We start from the raw sequence: 19,857 nt of genomic DNA, 5'->3' as shown, positions 1-19,857 counted from the left end.
ACAGCCCATTGACTTTGCACACTTTGCGCATGTGGTAAGCTCTGAAAAGATGTATACATTTGGTCGTGTAGAGTGTTGCACGAAGTAAGCTTACCAGGGCAAACCAGCACCCCTAGCTGAAGAATTATAACCGAGTCAAGGGCGTCTCACACCGCTGCCACACGGCAAAATTTTATGTCATTTCCATTGAATGAGATTGACTGATTGGCCAATCAGCGCGTGCCGCACTTGACGCTCGTAGTCAGAATCAAAAGCTGGTTCGCCGATCAGTTCATGTCATTCGATTGAAATGGCGTTAACTTTTGTCATGTGCAAGGATACTAACCTGACTTAAACTACGTACTTGATGGCATAGTTTTGCATAAAATGAACACATTATAAATAACTACACCCTGCCCCCCCCCCCCCCCCCCCCCCCCTATTTCCCCTTTCTCCAGTTCCTCGAGGATAAATTCTTAACCTCTGGCGAGTCAAGGGCAGAGGCCACTCACCGTCGATGTCCCCGACTGTCCGGGCGGGCGAGGCTGGAAGAACGTGTCCCCTGTAGCGAACCGGACGCGGACTGGTGGGCCCGCCCTGGAAACCGGGCCAGAAGAAGTCGTCCTGAGAGGACGTGTGTTTCTTATCGCTCGGAAACCAGGGTTGCTTATCGGCGTCTCGTCCGGAAGGCCGCGAGCTTCCTCCTGTCTACACTCCGCTCGCCGCTAAGCAGACACGACCGTGGAAGCTTTCCTTCTCACCGGACCAATCGGTCGCCTGCATGCCTTCTACCCTCCTGGTAGATGCTATGCGGAGACGAAGGCCTTCCCATGACGTCATCATTAGTGGACTCCCGACGTTAGTGGACTCCGCAAGTTGTGATTCGTTGCAAGACGCGTTGGCGGCGACGCTAACGCGGGTTAGGCGTCGCTGCGTGGGTACACTAGTGATGACGTTTGGGGAAGAAGGAAAGGCGCGGGCCTTGCCTCGTAGGTGGTATTGGGTAGGATGCGTGGAAAGTCACCTGACACGAGCCCGACGTTTGATTGGGCCCACCGAACAGGCAGCTTCCGCCCGCACTGTCAGCCGTCAGCTGAGCGGGAGAGGCGCCACGCTTGCACGGTCGTCGGGAGACGGTGTCTCGACTGACCTTTTCTTTGGTTGCGTTGCCTTTGCAGAACTCGCGATCCTTCACGCGAATTTTGAGGTGAAGTGGACGAAAATATTTGTGTCCGTTGCGCTGTGTTTGCGGGAGGCTAGAGCAAGGTGGAAACAGGATGCACGTGCGAAGCCGTGTGGGGATAGTATTTCATCTGCTGCTCGCGTGGCACACCGGCGGTAAAATAGTTTTAAAGACATTATAACAATTTTCTTTTATTTAATAAAATTGGTGCGTGGAATAAACACGTCGCATTCGCGAGGCATTAAACTTATCTTGCTTTATGTGCTATGTGTTAAATAAATGGGAATCATTTATGTGGCTTCGATTTTGTTTCTTCCTCTACTGCCTATTTTACCCGACAAGGGGCCTGTTACACCCTTTTTTTTAAGCTAACTAATAAAGGAATTCTTTGTTTGTTTGTTTGTTTGTTTCACCAACAAGTAATTCATAGGATAAGGCTTCATAAAAGTACAACCAACGAGGCTATATAATTTTTCGAAATAGCAAAAAAAAAAGGAAAAAAAAAAGGAACGCTTCAGCCAAGAGTTTTATCGATGCCAAAGGCTACTTAAGATGCAGCTTTCAATTTATGGGTTCTTCAAAACTGATGTAACTGAGAATTGCGTATTGTTCGTCATCATCATGTTCCAGCAGTCTCGGGCTTCGCCATAAAGATATCACACCTTCTCTTTTGTTGTCGGTTTTTGGTAAAAACGCTTCAACTGCACGAATTGCCTGACTGCTTCTGCGAATAGGAATATCCGTCCGCTAATTGACGAGCGGTCGCCTTATTAGTTAGTTATTTTTGTAGAGTTTTAATGAGCCCTCAGAAAATGGGATGATTTTAACTTTATGTCTCCTTGAAGGTTTGATCATGTTTAAAACCTGCCAGAAAAGTAAAGACTGTGGTAAAATACACACGGCAAACGCTTTTATCGATCGGCGTTGTCAACTCCAGTTGGATTGCAGCACGAAACTGTCACATACTTTCAACGTTATGTACACATTTTTCCATATTACGTATCATACCGAGTCAATGATGAAAAGAAGGTGCGCGTATACAAATGCAAAAGACATCAGTTCAAGTCACCCTTTACCTCTAAAACTATTGGCGAAAGGAACCAAATGTCCTCAGAGGTTATAGAAATGATAGACAACGTGACTTTTTTTCGCTGCATTGTGAGTTGATTGTTCCTTTTGTTTTTGAATGGCATTTGTTTGTGCTTTTCTTGAGTGTTTATATGCATGTGCAATTTCTGAGATGCTCATCCTTGTTGTTCTGCTGTTGCCTACAATCTCGTTTTGTGTGTCCCCTCCCCCTGTAATGCCGTCAGGCACTGTGGGTCAGTCAAAAATAAATAAAAACGAAGCTGACAGTCGGTAGGTGCAAGTTTATTTAACAAAATAAATACTGTTTCCACAATCGGCATTTTGGTACAGGTGTATAAATAATGCACATGGTGCGTACATGACGAAACGAAAATACATATCGTACAAACACACACAAGCACTTGTTGCTCGCACAGTTCGAGAGCCAACTGCCTGACGATGACAGCATAGTCATCAGTAAGTTCCACAGGTTTCGACTCCGAACAATTCACCGGGAGCCACATTCACCTCCGAGAAGCCTTTACGCATCTATTAGCCTTGTTCAAGGAAAATAATCTGTATAGCAGATACTTTACTATAGTCATTGACAGTTTAACAAACCCGAGGAGTTGGGAGTCCTATGCATCTCATTATAGCTCCGCATCCAATGAGGCTGCAGAATTAGCCGATGAGAACGCTATGGTTGCCAGTGGCTATGGGGAGAATGCACTCCATTCCGCTCATATGCGTGAGGCAGCGCGCCTGCAGCGCCATATCCTCCCCTAGCGGTGTGGGCACCCCGCGTCCGCCAGAACGCATGCGCAATGCGTTGCCCACGTTGTTGCGCAGTCGCACGGCGCCGAGGGAGAGGGCTGCCGTCGGCGCGCCGAGATACCGGGTTCGCCGAGAGAACAGAGACGGCTGTCTCGACTGGCTCTCGAGATGCCCACGACGATAGATGGCGGTAGTCCACCCTCCCAATTTAACGGGGAAATCCTCAAGGCGTCGGTACATCCAGTCGCTCCAACTACACAAAACCTGTTCGCGCCAAGACTATTGAATCTTTTGCGGTGTGGAATGTATACCCCTAATTATGTTTTTGTGCATGCTCTCTCATTTATCAAACCCCGCCACCGCATGAGTTTGCTGCTTATCTCTTGCACTGAAGTGACGATGAATTTGATCAAAGATCGCGTATTTACAAGCATAAATGAACCAGTGTGGTATTATAAATACAAATTTATATAGTAACATGAGAAGAAATGAACTCATTTGTCATAATAATCGAGTGAGTGAAACTACTTTAGGCTAGTATGAAAGCCTCAAAATCTCCAACAATATGTGTTCCTTCTTACTTGCTCATAAAACATGACAAGGCTGTGATATCTGTTGTACCGTAATCAGACAGCACTTTCCTCCGATGTCATAAAAGTATAGCCAACACATACCATTTATGGTGAGTTTATGGTGAGCTTAGAATGTCACTAAGACCAGTGTGTGATAAAATGGCCTCGAATAATCATCAATGTCGGGGCTTTACCTATGTCAACGTAAGCCCTTTAACGTCGCTTTTAACTGTTTGAAACTCCTGGTAAGGTTTCATGCAGCATTCGTAAGGAAACGCAAAGTAAACTGTAAAAGATTCTTCGGTTTTTTTGCGACAGGCACAAATCGGCATCCTGCGTAAGACAGCAACCGTCGCCTAAAGTAAACCAGCATTTTTTTTTTTACCTTAGCGAACTGCTCTGTATGAGACTACAAAGTTCAAATTCAAAATTTATCGAATGCTTCCTTCGTCATTTCGCTTTATGAATCACCTCGGAAGACAAAACTAAAAGCTGAGGTATATCATACAGGAACTCAAAGACTTGTTTACATGAAGCCCGCAGCTCCCACATCTTCTCCGAGATAGAGATCCTAAACGCTGAGTTTGAGTCGTAGGAAACTACCCAGACTCTTTACATATTTTAAAGCCACGCAGATACAATGTAGTCTATAACTGAATAGTTCTTTCTATGAATACCAAACCATAAGACAATCTTACACAATCTTCTATCACCTTTCGTTGCTCTATTTCTAGTAAGGATTTTAATATACTTTGGACACATTTGCTTTCTCGTTGCAAGATAAAACTTTAACGAGACCAGGAATAACTCAGAGGATCGGCAAACATTATGGCCAATTTTGTCAAACTTGAATACCTCGATTAGTACAAGGCACGTCACTATCACATGCATGCAGATATTCTTTTCATGACTTTTTCTATCGATGTCTCGTTACCGTCCACTTGCTCTCTCACTCTCTTTCTCTCTAATTCTTCTCCTCTAATTCTTCTCAACAAAAAACCTCAGAATCTGAAGGAAAAACCCTAAGGTACGAGTGAGCGGTGCCATCCTCTTCCATGCAGAGGCAGCCCAAGGAACCTGAATGTAATCTGTCGATTCGTGAGACTTCTGGTTTCACTGTCTTCTACCCGGGCATGTTCCTGGTGGTCTTTTGGAGCTCAACCGAGCCCGCTGATCACACTGTCGATCCACTCTCTGTACTGGGCCAGGTTCACATACACTCCGGGGACGCCAGCTTGTCCACATCCGATGCCCCAGGACACCAAGCCGACGGCCTTCCACAGCCCGTTGTATTCGCACACCAAGGGGCTGCCTCCGTCTCCCTGGAATCGAAAGAGGGTACATCATCTTCGGAACATAGACGTCACTGAAAAGGCGGGCAAAACCAACACCACTTAGATGACAAGGCCAGCCGGATGACGTCATCGTTAGTGGACCTCCGACCCGCCTCAAAGGACAAAACGCTAAAGCTCGACGAAAGTTGCCGTAAAGCAAGGTAGGCGGAAGCGCGTCAGAGTGTAGTCAAAGGCTAGAAAGCATAATAACAAAGACTTGCAGATAAAATTGCTAGGTTACGGCGCATTAGTTGAGCTTGATCTGTTTAGCCAATGATAACGCTCAGCCACAAAAAAAATAGTAAAAGCTTTGACGTTGCGCTTTGGCGTAGCTTCATTCAGCTCTCAGCTCGCAGCATCGGCTGTGCTCTGATTTAAAATAACGCAAGGTTATGCGGAGCGCAAGTTCGTCTGCTTCTTCTTTTGCAAGGGTAGCCGTGACGTCAGGACGCCGAGCACTGGTTGGCTCTGATTGAAAGATAGTGGGTAGACCTCTAAGCAAGCTGCCTTGAGGTCTACCCGCTATCCTTCCAATCAGAGCCAATCAGAGCTCGACGTCCTTATGACGTCACCATAACCCCTGCAAAAGAAGCAGATGAACTTGGGCTCCACATACCTTTTAACTGCGAAACACAGACACCTACACCTTTTTAGCGTTTTTCACTCGGGGGAAAAATGCCGAGTCACTGGGTTGTGGACGCATGCGTGACGTCTGATATTTAGCAGGGCAAACCTACTGCGCATGGTCAGAACGCGATCTTCTGGACAGTGGAGAAATATGGAAGCCTGCAGAAGGTGATTATCGAAAGGGTCTATATGCGCTAAGGCAAATCTACAGACTCTTTCAAGTTGTTCTGGAATTGGACCTATCACAAGAAAAGAAAGTAGGCAGACGAACTGGTTAGGAAATTAAACAATCTAAACCTTGAGACGGAATGAAAAAAACTGACATTATTTCTTCTTGAGTCAGGGTTTAAATTACGATCGCGTGATTTCAGCATGGACATCTGCCTTTTGCGAGCGAAGTATATACTACCCTGGGTAGACAGCAGAAAATTATTTTAGACGGCCTGCGTTTTTCATGGAGTCTCTATTGACAGATTGACGTGCTCACCGTGCAGGCGTCTTTGCCGGGCTCGCCGCCAGCGCAGACAAAACCAGGGTGCAGCTGGTAGTACGGTCCCAGGCGCGTCCTCTTCAGCCTTTCTTCGCAATCGTCGTGTCCCACCACTGGAACGTCCACCTTCTTCAAAATGTTCTGGTACTCGCCTTGATGGCCTGAGAAGAGTAGAATGCATGTTGAAGAGGAACCTGTAATATCTATATCCTCTACGCATTTAATAAATGATTAAATATTGTGAGATTTCTTTACAGGCATTGTTAGCTTATACCCTGTCAGGCGGGCACGTTAAAGGCCTTCAGAACAAATTCATTTTAAGGGTTGGCGAACTAGCGCACGCCGATAAGCGGAAGATCGCAAGCTAATTCGCCGATTATTTAAATGAGTTGAAGGCCTTTAATGCGCCTGTGTGACAGGGGTCTTACTCTCATACTTCTTATATTAGCATTTTGTTAATATCTGTAATAATCTCATTAGTACGCCGCCCCCCCCCCCCCTCTTTCTTTTTTTAAAGAAGCAGAAAAGTCTGCTTTGAGTTCGTCTTTTGGTGGAAATAACTCACTCAACATGCCCTAAGCGCCCTAAAAAATCTAAGACGATAATGCATTCTTTTTTTTTTCTATTTAAAACGCAACCAAACGTTGTTCCACTCGCTCTTTTATTATTATATTTTAGTAGAAATGTGTCGTAATTTTTGGTTGCGTTTTAATATGAAAAAAGTCCTCAGATGATTGTAAATTTGAGGCTTTATTATTCTTAGAGCACGTAGGTTGACGTTGTACCACAAAATAACTTAGTTACCCTTTCAAGGTACACTCACATGTTTCAAAGCAATTGACTGCTTTACGGGGGTTTACTCTGAGACACGGATGCAAGTTACCCCGACAACCAAGCATCACATTTTTTGCTTTCTGCGGTAACTCGCTGTCGTGCATCAAAGTAAGCCCTCGCAACATAGTCAAACGCTAAACGGACCTTGAAGTGCTGGCACTTTAGAACAAACTGGTCATAAAAGAACTCTTAGAGGTTCTTCGGCTTGTCCATATTTCTCACCCTAAAAAGTTATGTTAAGCTCCCCCTAAAAGGGTTCTTCGTGAAAAACCTATAAGGGGTTCTTTAAAGCTTTCTTCTTTTTTACCTATGCGAAAGAGTTTTTCATTTCCCAGTTGCCTTTCTAGTGCGTCAAGGGGCGATAATGCTTGAACCGCAACCGTTTCTCACGAGCTGAAAGAGTTTTCGGGGCGTCAAAGAAACTTTCAAGAACTAATTTTTTTTAGAGTGTGAACTATGGTTCATAAACTCATCGACAATTCACGGTATGCTTGTAAGTCTTCTAGGGAATAAGCAATGGAAGTCGCTATATGTTTTTTTTTCTAGAAAAATGAACACTAGATGTCACACTAAATAAGCCTTTACCACTACTGGTGCGCCTGAATTGTGATTTCTAGTGTCATTGGCCTGCTTGTAATCTTCTAGGGAATAATCAGTAAAAATCACTATCTGTTCTTAAGTCTTCTGGGCAATAAACAATAGAAGCCACCTTTTGCTTTTAAGTCTTCTAGGTAACGAACAATAGAAACCACACTCAATGGGCAACCACTGAGGTGACTGAATTGTAGTTCAGAGTCCTCGGTACGCTGTGGCCTGCTACGAGGTCTTGTAAGGAAGGAACAAGTAACTAACCAAATGTGTCCTTTCCCGATCCCGTAAGCACAGTCAACCGCTAGATGAACCTTTACTAATACTAATGCGTCTGAACTACGGTTTTTATAGTGTCATCGGCACACCATATGCCTGCTTTTAAGTTTTCTAATGAATGAACACTACAAGCCACTAACCGAAAGTTTCCTTGCCCTATCCCGTTAGCCTAGTCCAGGGGTGACCAAGCTGCGGCTTGCGAGCCGCATGTGGCTTCTTCCCATGTTACAGTGCGGCTCGCGGCTCCCTCCTCAACTTCCCCCCCCCCCCCCTCCCCGCCTCCCTGCCGGTCACACGTGCGCGTCCCCAAAAAGAGAAATGGAACGCGTTTTAAATCGAAAGGCAGGTTGCGGTTTGGTAGTCTTGAGCTACTGCTACCTTACGTACAGTTGGACTGCTTTCGACTCGGATAGACTAAAGTAGTTCGAGTTTCGTTTTTTGCTATGTACAAAAATTTGCCCCCCCCCCCCCCCCCCCCGCGGCTCTTGGAAATTTCATGGCCTGTTTGCGGCTCTTAGGCCGGGTCAGTCTGGCCACCCCTGGCCTAGTCAAAACCTCGACGTCCCTTTACGACTAGTAATGCGTCTGAACTGTGGTTCGCAATCTCATCGGCACACGATGTGTCCGCTTTTAAGTCTTCTAGTGAATGAACACTAGAAGCCACTAACCGAAGGTGTCCTTGCCCCATCCGGTGACCCAGCATCGATGTCCGCCGAAGTTCTCCCTGGGTTCGGGCAAGCAGGCAGCGCCAATGTGCGGCAGGTTCAAGTCCACGGGCGAGTCGAGCCGAATCAGGGCCAAGTCGTTGTTCAGGTTTCCCGGGAAGAACTCCGGGTGGATCACGATCTGGGCGGCCAGCTTTTCGACGTGTGCGTAGAACTCGTCGTCGCGGTTCACGTCCCACTCGCCCAACCGGATCTTGATGTCTTGCGGCCGTAACCTGCACGCAAGAACAGATACATAGCTTTGGCTTAGGGTCTTTGATGCTGGCTTCGGGCTTCTATAGATAAATCCTGGATAAAGATGGACCATTCGGTCGTAGTTTGAGACAGAATAAAACGCATTACACAGCATCACACTTTAACGGCCCGCAGAAATCGGTTTCTCAACATGTACTTCTGCAATTTACTACACGAGAGCAAGCAGTTTGTAAAAGTTTACAGTGAAAAAATAAAAAAATTAACTCGTTCAAATGAAGCAAGAGAAAAAGAAAACATGCTCTGAGCAATCTACTCCGCCACTTGCCAGACGATGTGCGCACAAAAAGAAGTGCTGCCGACAGATGGCGTAGGCTGCGTCGAGGGAGTGCCGGCCGATTCGGGTTCTTTTGCGAGATCGTCTGCTATCAACACGAATCGGCCGGCCGATGGATGGATGGTAGATGCTAACGGCCGTACCCTTTATAACGGGCGGTAGCTTGCGTTACCTAGCTTAGAAATTAAGAACCAAAAGTATGATTTCTTTCTTTCGCCAATTTGCTTACACTCTGCACTATCGTGACAATCACCAGGCGGTGTGGTATATCAACAGGATGACCTCCCTCGACGCGCGTCCGCCATCTATCCGCAGCACTTCTCTCCAAGCGTGCATCGTCTGCCAAGTGGCATCTTTTAAACGAGATAAGTTCACTCCTTGATTTGTTGCACTGTAAACGTCCACCACTTGCTTGCACCTCTGTAGTGAATTTCAGCGCGACACGTTGAGAAACCGATTTTTGCAGGCCGTCTAAAGTGCCTTAGAAGCGTTATCTTAAATGACGTAGACACCGACAACTTGAAAAACGAGGGGTGTGGCGAGTTCTCTTCATCTTAATATTGTTCCACAGTCAACCAGGTTGCGTGTCTAGACGATAAGTATGTCGCAGGGTGAATCACAAAACAAAAATAGTGCAAATAATAAACCACGTCCGTGTTCCTTAAGCTGTTTACGGCTACAGAGACCGACGGTGAGACACCTTTGTAAAAGCTCGCGCTCATCGAATTTACTTCAAGAATGAGAAGAGAGACTGGAGGTCGGAGCCTTCGACCTTTCCATTTTAGTTACACCACTTTTTTTTCCCACGTCATCACTCGTTCTCTTCTAAATGTCCCTGACCGTAGGTACCCTCAGTAATAAAAACGAAACATGGAAATGTCCTAGGCACGTGCCAGCTGCTTGAGTTAGCCAGACCTTGAACGTCTACCTCAAAGCGCACACGCTCCAATGGTATACAGCTTCGTTCCCTCGTACTCCCATTAGAAGCCCATTAACCATTTGAAACGCGCGAACGGTAGGAACAGCAAAGGCCATCAGCAACATAGTACCTGTGTGTAAGTGCCTTCTTACTTGTTTTCGTGTTGTTTTCTTTTTTTTTTTTTTTTGTGCCTTACCTTATTATTTTTAATCGTTCACCAACTAGCCCGATCACAAGCTTTTTTTTTTTAAACCTTTGGACGCCGTTCACGTCATTCCTATCAAAGTCACTGAGAGCTTAAAAAACACTGGGCACGGTGAGCCTCAAACATATTATTATCGCCTCTTAACTAATTAGATCGCGGCATTAGTAGTTAAGAAATTCAAAGAACGAATCGCTAAGCAAAAAGCCGGAGCATTGTAGGTTTGGCCATGGTAGGCCACGCCTACTATAACTTTTCTCAAGCTGTCCGTTGTTACAGTCCCGACAAACTATAGACCTTTTCATCCTCTTCCGCATGGGCGCTGCCATATTGGAACCACGTGACGTGGCAGCCATTAGGTTGCTTCAACTTGCTGCTCCGCTTTCCCCTCCAAGCCTTGGCGGATGCGTTGTATTCGTGCTTTTCGTCGCGTTTCACCGCGCTTTCTTGCCTTACTTCGGAAACTGTAGTCCGTTACGTCTACTTGACGACCAAGACATCACGAAGGTTCAAAGGTTTTTATGACAACTGAGGTTTGTTTACTAATAGTGGGGGAACATTCTCAGTAAGAAAGCGCAAGGAGACTATCTGTATTTCCTGGAAGTATCGCTTTTTGTATTCATAATTTATCGAAAACAGCTTCTCTTCATTATGTGAGGAAACTCGCGGAGCAGATAGACAACGAACGTTTAACTTGTATTTTATCTGAGGCTAGGTCAACATCAGGTGATTTGATTGTTCATCATATCACACCTACATATGTATATTTGTTTTTGCGACGTAAACATTCGGTTGGTCGGTGTATTGTATATTGTGCTCGTTCCCATATCGGCAGTCATTTAAGTGATTTATTGATTATATTCAGATAACCAGTCCCATCCACTTAATTTATTTTAACACAAAGGTTTGGACTTCCCATGTAACAAACTGCCACAGACGCTTAACAGTAGCGAGTTTTAGAATAGCGTGCACAAAGAAATAACGTCGGTACTATTTGCAAATCCAAAACGCTGTTTGTGTTCTTTCGACGCTTTTTTTTTTTTTTTTTTTTTTTTGTACGCTGTTTAACTTTTGCCCGTATCTGAAATTCGCAATATTTAATGCCGAAAAAAAATCTGCATAACAATTAGTTGAGTTCAGGATTCTCGATGGCGAATAGAGGTTTACTTTTGGTAGCTGGTGACGCCAAAATTTACAAAGCGAATCTGTTCAAACAAATAAACATTTGTTCACACAGGTCCGTGAAGTGGTGCCTAGCGCTAGCATTCGGCCAAACTTTTCGAGGTGCTTCTCCTCCTGCGCCATTTAATTTTATTTGGTCAATTTTACAGAAGACAACTGCCAGATTTAATTTGACGGGCCTGTCACTTATATCATATCTTGAGTAAGCAAATGTTCATATAACAATAATTTATTTTCTAGAGCCAATATCGCGAGATGCTGCTTATGAGTATTTTAGCAGGGTTGATAATTTAAGGAATTTCCTACTCGGCCGGTCAAAAGCATGCTGGACTACTGAATTAAAAAAAAAAAAAGAGGCCGAGACGATACTACTTGTTTATATCAATTATCTGCGTCATTACACGATACGTTTTTTTTTTCTGCGAAGTTCGCTAATGGTTAGGTGTCCACGAAAACCAAACAGTGAGTAGTAAACTCGCGATTTCATCTGTTCTGGCCGATTCAGCACATTGCTAATGAAGCTGCCAATATGCTTCTTTAATTCACGTGTTAGTCTCTTCATTAGTTTGTTTTTCTGGAAGCTGGTGTCATCGGGTACAGCTGTAGACAATGGTAATCTTTCCTGTACATCAGTCAACCGTCTCGCAACCGACCATAATCAGATACATCGAAGGAGTTGGTCAAAAAAGCCCGCAATTTAGGCTAAAATTCCTCAAAGTAACTCAATACCTCTGTTTCATAGGGTGTGTGCTACAAGAAAAATAATCGTATTACAAAATTAAGCAAAAACAACGTAAAACAGCAATATATAGCCGCGTTCACGTTGAAACCGAAGTTAACCAAATTGAAGCAACCCAATGGCGCCGAGTGTGTCAGCGCCCTCTATCCGCCGGTGAGGCAACTACTAAAATGAAAAGGTCTATAGTCACCGACAACTAGAGAGACTCAAGACTTATTACCTCAACGCTCCTTGTTCCGTGATTCGTTCTTCGACGTTCTTCGCCAAATACTGCAATCTCATTGGCTGCGAAGCGCTGTCGGTGTCTATGTGGAGCGCAAGTCTTGTCTGCTTCTTGCACAGGGGTTGCAATGATGTCAGAATGATGCCGAGCTCTGATTGGCTGATTTAAAAAAAAATAGTGGGTAGACCTCAAGGCATCTAGCATTGAGGCCTACCTACTATCCTTTCAATCAAAGCCAATGAGAGCTCGGCGTCGTCCTGACGTCACCGCAATTCTTGCGCAAGGAGCAGACGACTTGCCCTCCGTATAGGCCTATAATGATTTTGAGGTTCCACTTACGTTTTGAGACAATGGGCGGCCGTGGCGATCCATTGACTAGCAATCAGCGTGCCTCCGCAGACGTAGAGGCTTTCCTGTGGTCCCAACCTCTTCATGATGCCGGCCTGCGAGTTTGGTTATTTCACTTGGTGAGCAGTGGATTAGACGCGGGGACCTCGTCGAACAGGCAATGAGATACATGTAAATTACAAGTGTAAGAAAATGAAAGCCGTTTACAATTCCCTGTAACGCCAATTAGAGCGCAGCTCTTGAGGAGGAGGATGGAAGCGTACTGAGGGATAGGTGACTCCTTGAGGTCACGTGACCTCAAGGGGGTCACGTGGCTTTAGGGGGGTCGCGTGACCTCGCGGTTACGCCGAAGGCGACGCCACTCAAGCCGGAGGCGGGCCCCTATGAGCTGCGCTCTGAAAACAAGTTTCTGGCTTGCTGGGAATGTAACTCAACCATGCTACGCTAAATATCGCAGGGGGTAGACTAGGTTAGGCAAATTATGTTTAATGTGCCTAACAAACCAAAACACTTTAATAATTAGTACGTCAATTAGGAAAGAGCAAGTGATATTTCAATACCGTTATCACTTAATAACTGGACTCTGAGCAAAAACACTAGGTAAACATTCTGCCTTTGTCAGCCTCTCGTGGAATTTTTCAGAAACCAAAATTTAAAAAATAGTTTTTTTTTACGTTTTCTTTTTTTTTTTTTTTCTAACACTGAAGAATGCCTTGAAAGTGATTGTGTTTGGGTGGTTGTGTTCATTTTTTCTTGGCCACTTTGCAATGAGTTTTCGAATAGGGTTTTCGCAGAGCAAATGAACAATTAACTAAAAATGGATGACAGATAGAGTATTCCCAATTAACAAGCTCGAAGTAACGTCAACCTGAGCAGATGCATAATAAATTCGCGTTGTAGCTGGCAGACCTTAAAAATATAAAGTTGAAACACGGGCGCACACAGATGCGCCAACTACCGGCCGAAACGCCACTTGAACAGCGCTTAAAAGTGCTGTGTTTTAAGGTAGAGTACAGTTTTGATTAGGATAACTTGGTGAAGACGAAGGTCTAAAGCTAGATGTAAAATCAGACGCCAAAACGTTACGTCCGAAATAACAATCTACAGTGTGTCACCACCGCAGCAGGGCTTCCGTCTGCATGGCATCTCACTCCCACTGGCTGGCGCCGTAAACAGTCAAGTGATCACATAGAGAACCAATAGCATTCTCGATGGAAGTTGTGGTTTGAGTCTCGGTACATGTACAATTGCCCCTAGAATTACAGACGCTAAAACGCTTTCTCCGTAGGGTGATTTTGTCTGGAAAGTCCAAAGTGCTTCCGCAAATTTTCCTTTTCGTGCGCACCAGTAGCTCCAACTGAACGTGTTTCGAAATGTTACTTTGTAGCTCAACCTAACTGAATGTGATGGAAAATACGCCAAAAAAAACTAGGACAGAGAATAGAGGCACAAAGGACAGGGCGTATTAACAATGAAAAATACGCCCTGCGCTGCCTGCCCCTCGTCTCTGTCCTCGTTTCTTTTTTTTTTTTTTTTTTTGCGTATTTTTTTTATGTATTACAGCCAACTAGCCCATCTCGCAGACCTAACTGAATAATTCACTCTTACTGTGCAACGAATTTAACGTTGAAAGAATTGGCACCTTCTACTTTTGACATTGTTCACCTTGTCACAAATGACAGAAAACACACTTCCTTTCATCGAAGTGTTGCGATTCCACCGCATAATAGCGAGGCAAAAATTAAAATATTCCCCGACCTGCAGCCGCGAGCGGCGGCCATGAGAAACACGCGGCATGACGTTAATGGGGGTCTTGTAGAAAGATAGCAAGTTGCGCGAATACTTGTTCAATAAAAGGAAACTTTTCTATAAATCTTGTCGTTCCAACATGAATATAAGTACGTCAAAAACCTGGTATCATCGACAAAACTTTTATACGGTGTTTTAGTGGCGTCATTTATCCTAGGTCCACAAAACCGTCAGCTCAATCTACTACTGCGAACAGCCCCCAGAAGTCGGAGGGGGAGGGGGACAGGGCCGGACGGGTATGGCCGGACCCGGATGAGACTTTCCTCCTTTCACCATATTGTTTACGCTGCGCCCACCAGCATGTGGTCACGCGGTCGCGAGCGGATAAGTTCTCGCTGCTCACTGATGGCTCTAGAGAGAGAACTTTACCGGAACCCGCGCCTACTCCATCAAAGTCACTGCGCACGTGACCTGGAAGACGATGTACGAGTTGAGAGGTAACAAAAACCTGGATCTTTTTTCATTTTTTTTAATTAAAGCTAGGGTATCCAGGCGAAATCTGTTTTCTCTAGTTCATTTCAAAAGCGTCAGGCTTCAACTTCCACAATTACTTAAGCAAAGCCCTGAATAGAGATTTCTGTTTACGGCGAGATGGCCCATAGACCTCATTTAGAAGGTAGTCCAGGCACATTCCCGATCTGCACATCATTACTTAAACGCGAGCTTAAAATATATATATATCGTCACAATGTTATAAACATCCATTTCTTATAGGTTGTGCGTGACTTTGATTTCGCAAATACTGCAGTGCTTTAATTTAGCTCGGAACCGGAAGCTTGCGAGTGGTATTTGCACACTGGCGCCACCTCGTTTCAACTCCGCCCAATGGGTTGCAGTTGAACGCAAGGAGTGACAAAGCAGTCAATTATACTTAAACGGAAATGTGTAAGCAGGCCTCAACGCAGTTGATCACACTCAGAAGCAAATGTTTGAAGCAGCCTATTAGAAGACATATATCGGCGAGTAGTACATTGTGGCCTTATTGGCCCCATCTCTTACGTGCCACGGGAACTCGGCGAAGTCAGCGCCACTCTCCGGGTAGTGGAGGCTCTTGACCCTCCCGTGGATACCGAACGCGTTGCGAGCGCCGCACGTGGGAAACGAGAGGTCTGGCCGCGGCTGGGGGTACGGCTGGGGCTTGGGGTAGACCGGGCCTAGGACCCCCACCGAGGGGGCAGGGAAGAGGGGTCCCGGTAGCAAGCCCGGCACGGGGGGACCCAGGCGGTGCGGAGGGTGATTCTTCTGCGAAGAACCACAACATATTCAGGACAACGTATAGACCTTTTCTGTGTAATCTCGTCCCCTGCTACCTAATAGGCGTATCCGGTATGGGCGACGAAAAAATAATCCAACGTTTCAACTTGCAAATAGTAAAAAAATAAAGGGGAGGCAAAACGAGAAAATGTGACGGTTACGCTTATATCCTAAATGCCTTCTATTGGCGTGGCAAAGGCAAAACAATGTTTTCGCCCATCCTGGAAGTGACGTCAATTCAAGATGGCGGCGCACTTGCAGAAAAGGTATATATTTTAGAGTTCCGTCACACCATCTCCTTGTTCACGTTGTTGATTTTAAGAGCTCTCCTAAGACGCGGACACGCCGCTAATACATCATACAAAAGAAAGTCTCCAGGCCTGTTTACTCCTTTTATAACGGACAATGTGGAGCGCTAGTTTGTCTGCTTTTTTTGCAGGTGTTGCGCTGACGCCACAGCGCCGAGCACTGAATGGCTCGATTGGAAGAATAGTGGGTAGACCTCAAGGTAGTGAGGTCTGCCCACTATCCTTCCAATCGGAGCCAATCAGAGCTCGGAGTTCTGATGTCACCGCAACCACTGCGCGAAGAGCAGACGAACTTGCGTTCCGCATAACTATCTGCAGAAATGTTCAAAGCATATATATTTATAAAACAAACAAGCTTAGAACATGCTAAAGGCACGTTTGCAAATAGTTATATCACCATGTCTGCAGCAAATACCGTGTCTTTTGTATGATGCATGAGAAGTGTTACTGTGTCTTAAGTTTCACGAGATGAATGCGTGGTTGTTTCATATATGACGTTCCTTTAAGTTTACATGTTAATGCAATGAAGAGACAGATCACGATGTGAACTGCCTCCATATATTTCGCAATTAGTTTGGAATTATTAGTACAAGAAAAGCGAGCTTGAACGACCAAGACAAACGTCGCACTGAGTAATTCCACCGAATTCCTATCATAATGAACCAACTACCGGCAAGTATGTCCTATATGGAACGATAGACTCAAGGAAGACATAATTCAAAAATAATTATGCGTTCGTGTTTAGAATTATGAGCTTCTTAACATCAGAACAGCTATCCCTCTAACTAAAGAACCAGTTCCCATCGCAGTCTTCACTGCATTTTCAGAAACTTTACCCAACTTGCGTTTTGCAGAGATGCAACGTACCAGTCCGACGGGAAAGTTGGGTCCGAACGTGTTGTGCTTGGGAGGAATTCCGAAAGCCGGCTTCTTCGGAAACAACTGGGCCAGAATCTCCGGTGGGATGGGTCCTGGGCCGTCCTGTTGCTGAGGGGCCGGTCCAGGAGGAGCGAGTCCGAAGGACGGAACGGGCGCTCCGTGGGGGATCTTGCAGCACGTGCGCAGGACCCCGCAGTGGGCGAAGTTGACGCCCAGCATCCTCTGCATGATGTCCGTCGCGTAAGCCGGGGGTGCTTCCAGTGCCGACCGTGTCTGAAGGAGGGACGTGGTCGGGGATGAGGACCAGGGACGCGGCCTCGTTCGCCAAGTTCTCAGCAAACCTCGTTTCTGTGGGCCCCGTGCATCGAACCGTCTACAACGTGCGCAGTTCGACAAATTGAACTCTAGAATCAAGAAGGTCCAAGGTCAAGGAGTATTCATGATTGCGATTCAAAGCTGTTCGTGCAGTCTTACCTTGGGTCTATGCTCTGTTGGAGGCTAAGAAAAGCAGGACGGCTCCTTTGCAGTGTTCCCTCTACTAAAGTAGAAAGAGGGGGGGCTTTGCAAGAGTAGCTTGTCCTTCCTTTTTTTAGCCTGCAACAGAGTATAGTGAAGCTACAAGGTGAGCTTGAACCGCCTTGTTTATCGCAACCGAACGCCCGTCTTTTGAAAACCTTAGCTCTGTAGACTTTGTATATGAAATCCTCTACGAAGTTTGCTTTAAACCAGCTTTTACACCAGTTAAAACCATGGAGGACGACTAAGGTCACTGTATTAGTAGTTATGACCTTAAGGATCACTGTACCAGAGGAAGGGTTCATTAAAACCCTTAGACTAAACATCGCTACAGAAAATGAATTTATATTCCACGTTCAGTTCAAGATAGAATGTAATGAGAAAGGTGGACCTTGACAATTTTGAAACAGCAATAGCACGACGCAACTTCACTAAAACCTCTTTTTGAACAACGTTTCTTGAAGTCCAATATCGACTCACCTGATTGGAAGCCTGTCGCTTCATTCTCGACTCCACCTGAGATTCGGTCGAATTCTCCGTCGTCTGCTTTCCGTTGTCCACGTCGACGATCACATCGGAACTCTTGTCATTACTTCTCTCGTCAATAGGAATCAATAAATCACCACCACCTCCTCCGAACGGCGGCTGAGGTCCGAACCCACCCGGCCTCAACGGTGGAGGCCCAACATCAGTTCTGGGACTGGCGACATACCCGTTCTTGCAGAGATAGAACGGGACGCAGACGCACTCTTCCCTCGGCGGTGCAAAGGGTACATCGGCCGGCACATCGTAGCCTTGAGCGTACGTCGCACCGAGTGCATTTCCGAAGTTGAAAGGCCCTCTTCCTTCGTCGATGTTCTTTGCAGGACGGACATCATGTCGACTCGGCGCTGGCTTGAACAAGGACCCCTCGTGCTTGCTCTTTTCGAAGTTTGCAAAGTGAGAGTCCGTCTTTTTGGGCCGATGAAAGTCTGGCCTCACGATGGGCGGCAGTGGCTTGCTTGGTCCTTGTGGTTTCCGTGGAAAATAGGACTGTTCGGGATTCTGTGACTCTTGCCGTTCTGGTGGGAAGTCGGCGGGTCCGTTACGGTTGGGCCCGTTGTAGACTGGGCCGTTCTTACCCGAGTAGAACTCGTTTGGGACGAAGTGATCCGGAGGCGGTTCCTCCTGGTTTTTTTCTGGGACGCCTATGATGGGGATGAAGCCCCTGATCGGAAAGAAGCTGTTCTCTGGTTTGTTCACGATCCTGGACTCTGGCGCTGTGGAGAAACGCGCCTCGTCATTGACGATCTTGGCCTTGCGGAAGCCGCTGTTTCTGGACTCGTAGTTGGTGGTGGTGGGGTCGTTGGCGAAGAGTTTGGCACGCGCCTTAGCGCTACGGCCCACAATAATCACGCTGCCCGAGGTGGTGTTGTAGAGCTCCGTGTCGTTGTGAAGGCTGTCTAGGACTGTCATGCGGTAGGTTATGGTCTCCGGCTTGGCGGTCGTGGTGGAGGTATTGGTGCCGTCGATCTGGGTTGCTTCACCTGCAAGCGTTGTAAAAATTTAGATTACAAAAAAAATCGTCTGCCTAAACTATTTATAATTTACACAAGTCTGAGATAGAAAGAAGTAACATCATAGGTCCTTTGTCACACTCAGCTTAAGTGACATTACTTACACGCGCGCAAGTGTTGATAGCCCTGCTCCCAGTTAACAGACCATGCTCATTATACAAACCTAATGTACCGTACCTAATGTTTCTTTCTTGTGTGTGATGTTTGTGTTATATAGAGGTGGCGGAGAAAAGCCCACCGGAGAAAAGCTCTCCGGATATAATCTCACCGGAGAAAAGCTCACCGCGAAAACGGCACATGCGGAGAAAAGCTCACCGGCCTTTGAGCGGATGCGGAGGAAAGCTCACCGATTTTTTTTAACTTAGCAGATTCTGCGTCAAACGTGGCAATTTAACACCATTCGCATTCGTCACTTCATTAAAAATATGTCCTTTTATATATATATATATATATATATATATATATATATATATATATATATAAATACAATCAGAACATTGTACACCGGTAAAAAAAATTATTGACAACTGACAGTGCGCCGTCGGTACCTCTGTCAAATAAAGAGGTTTGTTCTTTGCGACCTAATATGAATAGCGGTGTGTAAACCGTTTCAGCTCCAAATATTTTGTAGTACCTAATAGATAAAGTAGGTGTTTGTTGATGTAATCAGTGCCGGCTACGCTGTTTTCTTTCTGTTCATTTAGATAACAGCTTCGTCCTGTCGTGTTTGTGGTCTTCACTCCGTCTTCGTCGTTTGGGCCGTTTTCATCATGTATAACGTTTACCAACTCGCCTTATTCGCTACCTTACAGAAGACGACTTCTTATATAGGTCACGAGTAACAACGGTGCCAGTGTGCAGCTCTGAAGGTCATGGGTGGCTCATCGTAGAAGGGCCGTATCACACAAAGGCAACGTGTGGAAACACCAGCACGAACGGC

General features: G+C 45.8%; 2 protein-coding genes across 2 annotated transcripts in view; both read right to left on the bottom strand.

Moving 5' to 3' along the window:
* The window catches only part of LOC8053119 (phenoloxidase-activating factor 2), a 38,508-nt gene extending 37,929 nt beyond the window's left edge, over positions 1-579 (bottom strand). Inside the window, exon 1 of the mRNA XM_029969673.4 lies at positions 492-579. The gene's annotated coding sequence lies outside the window, so the exon portion shown is untranslated. The remainder of the gene's footprint in view (positions 1-491) is intronic.
* A 4,154-nt stretch (positions 580-4,733) lies between these two features.
* Positions 4,734-17,865, bottom strand: LOC8053121 (phenoloxidase-activating factor 2-like). The gene is made up of 7 exons (XM_029969771.3): positions 17,842-17,865; positions 16,834-17,118; positions 15,404-15,646; positions 12,587-12,690; positions 8,397-8,668; positions 6,025-6,188; positions 4,734-4,898 (listed from the first exon to the last, which is right to left on the bottom strand). The coding sequence occupies exons 1-7, from the start codon at positions 17,863-17,865 to the stop codon at positions 4,734-4,736; spliced, it is 1,257 nt and encodes a 418-aa protein (XP_029825631.3).
* Between the last annotated feature and the right edge of the window lie 1,992 nt (positions 17,866-19,857).

The sequence above is a fragment of the Ixodes scapularis genome, unplaced genomic scaffold (genome assembly GCF_016920785.2).
Source record: "Ixodes scapularis isolate PalLabHiFi unplaced genomic scaffold, ASM1692078v2 PGA_scaffold6__148_contigs__length_123643588, whole genome shotgun sequence".
Lineage (NCBI taxonomy): Eukaryota > Metazoa > Arthropoda > Arachnida > Ixodida > Ixodidae > Ixodes > Ixodes scapularis.
Note: the sequence above shows the minus strand (reverse complement) of the source record. Positions and strands in the feature narration are given on the sequence as shown.

Excerpts from the sequence above, each read along its gene's own strand:
- LOC8053121 (XM_029969771.3), bottom strand. The coding sequence starts at position 17,865 with ATGAAGCGACAGGCTTCCAATCAG. Across the intron at positions 15,647-16,833 it reads CCAACTTTCCCGTCGGACTG|AAGAATCACCCTCCGCACCG; the intron begins GTACGTTGCATC and ends GGTTCTTCGCAG. Across the intron at positions 12,691-15,403 it reads TCGCCGAGTTCCCGTGGCAC|GCCGGCATCATGAAGAGGTT; the intron begins GTAAGAGATGGG and ends CCAAACTCGCAG.